We start from the raw sequence: 8,880 nt of genomic DNA on the forward strand, positions 1-8,880 counted from the left end.
ACTCCCCCCCTTGAGTCTCTGAGACTTTAAATCTTTACAAGAGCAGTCAGCCACATCTTTCTCTCATCCTTGCAGTTAGCAGCGCAATGCATGACTCGCTCGGCCCCCATTGTTCCTTGAAGCAGCACAGGGCACCCTTGGGGGTGAGGGCCCAGCTGGGGAGGGCTCCGGAAGCAGCGGCTGTGTCTGTACTCCAGCCAGATGCCACGTGCTCTAGGGCTAGGCAGGAGGGCCCTACCATTAAAAACTACCCTGCCAATCCCACAGCCCAGAGAGGGAGTAGATGGCATTAGGGCAAATGCCCTGCATGCCACCTGACCACCGTAGGGGACTGCAAAAGTGTACAAGAGGAGCTGGAGCCGGGCTCTGTGCTCAGGGCCTACAGACTGGGGCCAGGGTTGGGTGACCAGTGGGAGGTGATGGGTCCCTGAGAGCTGATGGAGCAGGCGTTGGAACACAGCAGACAGGTGAGGCTCATTGGCACAAAGGTCCTGGCCTGGGAGGACAGCTGGGAAGGTGAGTCAGGCTGGGGAGGTTGACGTAGTCATCTGACTCCTCATCCTCCGCCTCAGCAGGAGGCTGCTGGTAGCGGCTCACATCTTCACAGCTGGTCTTCAGGGATGGAGCATGGGACCAGGGAGCTTCAGACACCTGGAAGCAACCAAAGGCGCAGTGTTGGATCTGGGCAGGGGGCCTTTACTATCTCGCCCAGGGAGGTCCACAGTGCGTGGCGTGGCTTGTTGCTGGCTTCCAGAAGACAGAGACAGGAGTACCTGAGCTCCACCAATTGGCCCCGCCCTGGGGATTTTCAGGGTAGAGTCTCACCCTAGAAAACTGAAAAACCCTTTGGTCTACTGTGGGCAGGAAATGCCTTACATGGGGCTCAGGTGACAGTCGAGTGGCTCAGCACCAGTGAGAAGGAAACCCAGCTGTAAGCAGTCTCCCCTCGGGGATCAGATGATGTAAGGCGTGGAATAAAGAAGCGTGGCCCAGGACCTGAGGAGTTAGTAGGAAGTAGAGTGAGTCATCCCCTGTACCTCTGGAAGGGCTCCAAGAGCCTGTGGCATGACATGACCAGGGTGCATTCCAGGAAGGGGCTGGGCCATGGGGGGTGGGTGGGGGGGGGGAGGCCAAGTGATGCTCCTCTTCCGTACAGAAACTTCAGGATGCTTAGTTCTCAGAGGACGGGCTGCATCCTTGCCCCTGACCTGGTACAACTACTGCAGCATCCATTACGGAGAAGTTAAATACAAGCACTGAAAACTACAAGTCAGTCCCCCAAACAGAGCAGGCATTCAGTAAGCACCTATTGAAAGCAACGTTGCTATTTTACATTTTCCCCAAACACAAAAAGTAGCAGCCGCTCGCTTCAAATATATATCTCTCACTGCTTGTTCAAGTTCATCGTCTGAAATGAACTTTTATGGGTTTAAAGAATTGATATACTCCCTATGAAATCGTTTAAATCAAAACCAAATAATAAACATACTGCCATTGAAATGATCCTGACTCATGGTGACCCTTTAGAACAAGGTACAACTGCCCTTGTGGGTTTCTGAGATAATAACTCTTTACAGAAGCAGAAAGCCTCATCTTCCTCCTGAGGAGCGGTTGGTGGTTTAGAACTGCTGACCTTGCAGATCGCAGTCCAACACATAAACACTATGCCACCAGGACTCCTTGGGGGTATTTCAGGGAGTGTTTTAATACTTAGCCAAGCAAGACTTCAAACTCTTGTTCACTCTGGTTCAACCCCCAGATGACAATTTCCACTTCCCTGCCAGATACATGGAATGAGAATCCACAGATTTACATGTCAACCTAACAATTACCTGGGGATGTTAGAATGTCAATTCCGATTTAGCATAGATTCCATTTATCAGTACAACTGGAGTGCCCCAGCTTGTTAGTATCTTCAAGCAAGGGGTCTAACTGCAAAGAACTAGTTTGAAGCCCTGCTTGTAAAGGATGGGATACTTGGTCATCAACTTCTCACTCTTTGCTGTGAGCTAGTTTCATCGGTGCCCTTTCACCAAGAGTGGGAATGAGAGTTCCAGGCAGGAAGGAGGCAGGTGAGAGTTGAGTCAGGTACTGGCCCAGGTGAGAGTCTGTGTGATCATGGACCATTCTAGAAAAGGGAACTGGTCTAAGGGTAGAGTAGGTGAAGGTGGGAAGGACACTTCAGTAGCTTCCATGTGTAGTCCCCTGTTGCTAAGTGTTGTGGGGTGGATTCCGTCTCCTTGTGGCCCTGTTGATGGGCTAGAACTTCCCCAGAGGGTTCCAGACTGCAATCCGTAGGGAAGCCAATCACCATGGAGCCCCTGGGTGGCTTCAAACCACCAACCCTTCTGTGAGCAGCTGAGTGCTTAACCATTGCATCACCAGCGCTCTTTCTAAAACGCTGAATTTAGAGTCTCCGGGATTCGGCAGAATCTTTCCTGGACACTGCTGGCCCATTCCTGCCAGTGTCAGCCTGCTCTCAGAGGGGCTGGGGAGGGTAAGTTCCAGAGGCTGAAGGTGACTTTGGCAGAGCTGCTAACTGTTGCTGGGTGTCAATGTGTCCTCTCAGCGAGGACCATGGCTGCATAATCAGGAAGTACATCAGTCAGCCTCCTTTGAAGACAGCTAAGGAACCCTGGTGGTGGAGTGGTTAAGCAATGGGCTGTGATGCAAAAGGTTCTGTTTAAAACCACCAGCTCCTCCTGCATGCTTCCTCTAGTTCTTAAATGCCCCACCACCACCACCACTATCAGGATCCCAATTCTACCTTACAAACCTGGCTAGACCAGAGGATGTACACTGGTACAGACAGGAACTGGAAACACAGGGAATCCAGGACAGATAATCCCTTCAGGACCAGTGGTGAGAGTGGTGATACCAGGAGGGTGGAGGGAAGGTGAGGTAGAAAGGGGGAACCGATTACAAGGATCTATATATAACCTACTCTCTGGGGGATGGACAACAGAAAAGTGGGTGAAGGGAGACGTCGGATAGTGTATGATATGACAAAACAATAATAATTTATAAATTATCAAGGGTTCATGAGGGAGGGGGGAGCAGGGATCGAGGGAAAAAATGAGGAGCTGATACGATGGGCTCAAGTAGAAAGCAATTGTTTTGAGAATGATGATGGCAACAAATGTACAAATGTGCTAGGCACAATGGACTGTGATAAGCGGGGCCCCAATAAAATGATTTAAAAAATAAATAAATAAATACTAAGAGTGAAGAAAAAAATCTTAATTTGTAAAACAAAGACAATTGGGGTCACTGAAAGGCGTTTTGCCTGCCTGCCAATAACCATAAATTAAAAAAAAAAAGACTCATGTCCAATCCTAGATTTGAAGAGGAACTCCCCCACCCCAAGTCTGCCAAAGAATTCGTGTTGGCCAGGCTTGACAACTTTCAGAGATGGATAATCGCCTTCCTGACATCTTGGAGCATTTACACCGCAATACAGTGTAATTGTCCCCGGTAGCTTCCTTGGAATCTCCTGCCAGTCCACCCTTTTCCACAAGGAGTCCTTCCTCTATTTGTAGTTCCCATCTGTTCTCCATTACTAAGCTACCGGCATCAGCCCACATTTATCCCAAGGGAATGGCAGGGACTAAATATATGCCAATTCTTTAGCAGCCAGTCTGTCGATGCCACTTTCAAAGGAGGGCACTGGTGCAACTTGAGCCCAGGACCTGCTAGGAATGGTGGGCCCCGCAGCAAGGAGACTCCCTCTGAGTAACTGCGCTTGCTCAGGTGACCATCCGCCCAGTCATGGCGGGGCGGGGCTGCGGCGGGGCGGGGTTTACCTGCAGCGGGGCGGGGCTGAACTGGGACGGGGAGGAGAGCTCGGGTGCTCCTGGGCCTGGGAGAGTTGCCTGCTCCGATCCTGAAAGAAAGCCGGAAGGCAGTGATCAGGCCTTGGCGGAGGGGTCCAGCTCCGTTCTCACGTCCAGCCCGATCCAGCGGGAAAGCCTGGGAAAGATCGGGCGGCGGGACAACTGCCGGCTTCCCGGGAGCAGCGGCGCTGAGCCCGGGCGTCCCCTGGCGTCCGCGGTGTATCGGCCTGTCCGGTCCGCCAGCTCACCTGCGGCGGCATTCGCTCCGCGGGCTCGCATCGGGCAGACGCTGTAGATGTTTTGGGAACGCTGCCGGGCTGACACCTGGGGCCTCCGGGGCCGCTGGGAGGCCTCCAAAGCTCGCATCCTTATGGCCAGGCGGCGGACCCTTTTGGACAAGACTTCCCAGGGAAGACACAAGGAGGGGGGAGGGGAGGAAAATGGTGTCAGGGCTGTGGCCACCCTCTGCCCACATGCACACCTAAAGCAGGCCTCCTCCCCTAGACTCGGCAGTCCCCAGGACCCGTGTGTGAGTGGACTGTGGGAAGTGCCAGTACCCCCCAGGGAAGTCTAAGGTGTCCACCTGACTCTCTAGGCCGTTGCCCCCCATCTCTCCCCCACACCCAGCTGCTCGTCCAAACTTCCGGGTTGCCCTTGTGGCTAGGAAAGTGGAGGCCTGCAGCGCTGGGCCTTTCAATCAGGGAGGCCTGAGCCTTGGTACCCACCTTTCCTCCTCCGAACGGCCCTTTTCACCACCATGCCCAGCAGAGCCAGTAGCAGAAGGCCCAGAATGGTGGGGATCAGGATGTGAAAACCATGGTTTTCAGAACCAGACGATCCATAGTTGAAGGTTCTGGAGAACGAAGGAAAGGAAGAGAGGGGACGCCATGTTTCTGAACACTCTCCGACGACCCACCCCCACCTCCTCGCTGCAAAGGCACCTTCTTTCCAGAGTCAGGAAATCTGGGGACAAAAGAACAACGCCCCCCCTCCCCCGCCAAGGAAATCGATTATCTTCCCTGAGCCTTGAATTTCCCTAAGTGGGCATCGTAAGACCTGTAATGCAGACGTATTGAAGATGAGATAAAACAATGACCATAAAGAGTTCGGTGCATCTGCTCTACACCAGAAGGGGCCCTGGTAGTGTACTGGTTATCAGTTGGGCTGCAAACCGCAAAGTCAACAGTTTGAAACCACCAGCCGCTCTGCAGGAGAAAGATGAGGCTTTCTGTTCTGGTAAAGGGTCTGGGAAACGCACAGGGGCAGTTCTACCCTGCTCTGTGGGGTCACTGTGGTCAGAGAGGACTCGATGGCAGTGAGTTGGAGCTTTGAGGAGTTGCTCTGACTTATGGCAACCCCAAGCGTGTCTGTCAGAGTCGGACTGTGCCCCACACAGGTTTGTCAGTGACCGATAAAATACTTTTTTCCCAGAACTAAATCATCAGGTCTTTCTCTGGAGGCTTTTACGGGTGGACTTGAACCTTTGACTTCTTTCCTTTCAAAGGTGCATCATAGCTTCTCCTACACCTGCTCAGTACCAACCCCCCCTCCCACCATCCAGTGGATTCCAACTCACAGCCTCCCTGTAGAGCAGTGGTTCTCACCCTTCCTACTGCCGTGACCCTTTCATACAGTGCCTCAAGTGGTGGGGACCCCAACCATGCATTATTTTCATTGCTATTTCATAATTGTAATCTTGCTACTGTTATGAGTCATCATGTCTGATAGGCAGGATGTATTTTCATTATTACAAATTGAACATCATTAAAGCATAGTGATTCATCACAAAAACAACATGTAACTATATTGTGAAATATTTATTTCTAAAGACGAATAAATGAAATTTTGTCTTGACGCATGGGTATTCATAAATGAAATTTTGTCTTGAAGCACGGTGTACTCATAGGTGGGTGTATCTGCATGTGGGCGGATGTTTTCCGATGGTCTTAGGCCGCACCTGTGAAAGGGTCATATTTGACCCCCAAAGGGGTCGTGACTCACAGGTTGAGAACCGCTGCTCTAGAGGATGTCTAAGGCTGTACATCTTTACAGGGCAGACAGCCTAGTCTTTCGACCACAGAGCAGCTGCAGGCTTTGAACTGCTGACTTGTGGCTAGCAGTCCAACACTTTCCCTGGCGTTGCCACCAAGGCTCCTGCTAATCTACATACATGTCAGCTTCCCTTCTGACTGTCCACACCTCAGGGTCCTCGCAGGATTATTTCCAGTATGTACGGAGTTGGCTTCCTGCAGCGGTACTGTCTATTGAAAAGATGATGTTTTTCTCGCGGCTTTCCCTCTCCCTGGAAGATCTTCCCTGAGTCATTGCTACCTCATGAACACTTACGTTCCTTAAGCCCCCCCCAAACCAAACCCACTGTAGTATTAAATTAAATGTGGAGGGGAGTGGGGTGCCAGCCCCCACTGCTAGTACTACCTACAGGTTCAGTAAGCTGATATATATATATTAAATAAAATTAAATAAAATATATTATATTAAAGTCATCGAGAGCATGAGAGACAAAAGAGATATTACAATGATGCAGTCAGACACATTACATGGTAGCATTGCTCACCTCCGACCCACTTGGTGGTCCACATGGGGGGAACCCGGCTACCAGAGCAGGAGCAGGCTTGGGGACCAAGAACCGGGGAGCCTCTCCTGGCCCTAGAGCCAGAGAGGGTCCCAGGAATCGGGGAGAGCCTCCTGGGCTCTGGAGCGAGCTCCCTCTTTATTGCTAAGCACCCATTATTTCTCTTTAGGGGGACATGATTACAGAATCACAGGTCACAGGAAGGGGCAGTACAATAGGCATACACATTGTAGGAAGGAGATCTATGATAGGCATAAGCGTAACAGGAAGGGGACGAGCTAGGGGTGTGCCCATAGGAATGGGAAGGTCTAGGGGTATACATGTGACGAGATGGGCGGACCCTAGATTCATGATGGCAGCCTAACCTTGGTCATCCTTGGGCGGGTTTGACCTCTCTGGTGTCTCCTACAAGGAAACAGACAACTACTATCCTTATCAGAAGGGAGTGGGCCCTACTTGTTGTGGGATAAACAGTGGTGTCTGCTTGATCTAGACAGCTGATAACTCTCAGGGAGAATGACCCCTAATCCACTCCTGATGACCTCCAAGCATATAGTCATTCTCAAGCAGGTAAGTCTGGCATATATTTGGGGGAGACAACTTGAGAGAAATCCTTCTGTTTCCCACAACCTACCACCACTGAGTGGAGTCCAACTCACAGTGCCCTTCCCAGATTAAATCTTTCAGGGAGCAGACAGCCTCCTCTCCCCCCTCAACCCTTCCTTAAAGATCAATGCAAAACCACCCCTTTCCTTCCCCAGTTAATGGTACAGTCAGAATGATGTTTCTGTCTGTGTGCACTCCCCTTTTCCCAATTTTGTGCTCAGCCCACTCTTAGCACAGTGAGACTTACATTATTTAGTTAGGTAGACCTGGCGTTTTTAGTGCATGCCACCATCCTTCTACATCCTTAGCATAGAGACCAGTGCCCAGCACACAGTGCAGGCTCAACAGTCTGTTAGGTGGATTGGGTGGATGTCAGTGACTGAACTAGGAAACAGGAGTCCAGGTTCTATTTCAAACTATTTATCCCCCACTCCCCCACCCCCACGCCCCTGGCCTTAATTTCCTTATCTACAAGACTCAAATTATGTGGAAGATTCCTATCTACACTGGCATGCTTGTCGTTGTTGTTGTTTGGTGCCAACTCCCAGCGACCCTGCCCACAATGGCTTGGAGCACCACCTGTCCTGCGCCATCCTCACAATCGTTCTTCGGCTTGAGCCTATTGTTGCAGCCACTGCGTGAATCCATCTTGTCAAGGGTTTTCCTGTTTGGCTTGAGCTAAGCAAAAATAATTCCAGATTTTACAGAGGGTTTTTTTTGTGTGTGTGTGGGGTGAGTCTAGGAGTCTGGGTGGTGCGGTGGTTACACTCTCAGCTGTTACTGGAAGGTCAGCAGTTTGAACCCACCAGCTGCTCTGCAGGAGAAAGATGACGCCGCTGCTTCTAGAAAGATTTACAGCTTTGGAAACTCTGTGAGACAGTTCCACTTTGTCCTGCAGGATTGTCATGAACCTGAACCAAGTTCGAGGCAATGAGTGGGTGAGGGAGTCACCCATAATACTATTCCCTAGCAGTCAACTTCTCAGGAGAAAGACGAGGCTTTCTACTTCCATAAGGAGGTCCAGTCTCCACTAGAATGGACGGTGATTACACAACTCATTTTGGAAGTGATTTAATCACGGGGGTGGGGAGGGGGGAGAGTGTTCTAAAATTGATTGTGGTAATGATTGCACAACTCTTCTTGATCTGATTGAACTGTTCAATTTTGTGATTTGTGGATTAAGTGCCAATAAAACTGTTAAAAAAAAGACAATCTCAGAAACGCACAGGGGCAGCTCTACCCTGTCGTCTGGGGTCACCATACTCAGAATGGACAGGGCGGCAGTGAATGAGCAGTCAATTTCAACACTCCCCTGCACCGATCCCAACCTGTAGCCTTGCTGGCTCATAGAAATACAACGTGGGTTACGTCAGCAACGAAACAGTTTCTAGATGGGCCGATGGAAGTGGTTTAAAAACCCCAGCAATCCTGTGTCCTAGTCCAGGAAGGGAGTGAAAGTAACTCAAGCACTACATTGTATTTAATCGCCAACACCGAAAGCACTATCGCTTCTACATAGAAGTGAAAGAAAGCTTAAGTGAAAGAAAGCTTATGACCGGATCAGGGAATAAGATTCCTTCAGCTATGAATGCTTCAACATCTGGATCTCACATCAGACTCGCCACCTCCTTTGAAGTGCTCAGTCATCCTCGTATGTGGTCACTGGCTACCCCGGGCTACCTCGTTGGCCAGCAGGGCTTTCTCTGAATAGTCTCAATCCTCACTGCATTTAGAATCACCTGGAGAACCCACAGGGGCACGGCGCCCTGTCCTCTAGGGTCGCCATTGAGTCAAATTGACACAGTGGCAGTGTGCTTATTTTTCGTTTTTGTATTTTTTTGGAGAATG

General features: G+C 50.6%; 1 protein-coding gene across 1 annotated transcript in view; it reads right to left on the reverse strand.

The window, feature by feature from the left end:
* Positions 1–474: 474 nt before the first annotated feature.
* FCMR (Fc mu receptor) overlaps positions 475–8,880 on the reverse strand; it is a 21,542-nt gene continuing 13,136 nt past the window's right edge. Inside the window, exons 4-8 of the mRNA XM_045298190.1 lie at positions 4,775–4,796; positions 4,559–4,686; positions 4,082–4,234; positions 3,832–3,883; positions 475–694 (exon numbers count right to left, since the gene is read on the reverse strand). Coding sequence (XP_045154125.1) covers positions 475–694; positions 3,832–3,883; positions 4,082–4,234; positions 4,559–4,686; positions 4,775–4,796 — 575 coding nt within the window. The remainder of the gene's footprint in view (positions 695–3,831; positions 3,884–4,081; positions 4,235–4,558; positions 4,687–4,774; positions 4,797–8,880) is intronic.

Source organism: Echinops telfairi, unplaced genomic scaffold, assembly GCF_000313985.2.
Source record: "Echinops telfairi isolate 266 unplaced genomic scaffold, ASM31398v2 ScPeMD7_7424;HRSCAF=8462, whole genome shotgun sequence".
Taxonomy (NCBI): domain Eukaryota; kingdom Metazoa; phylum Chordata; class Mammalia; order Afrosoricida; family Tenrecidae; genus Echinops; species Echinops telfairi.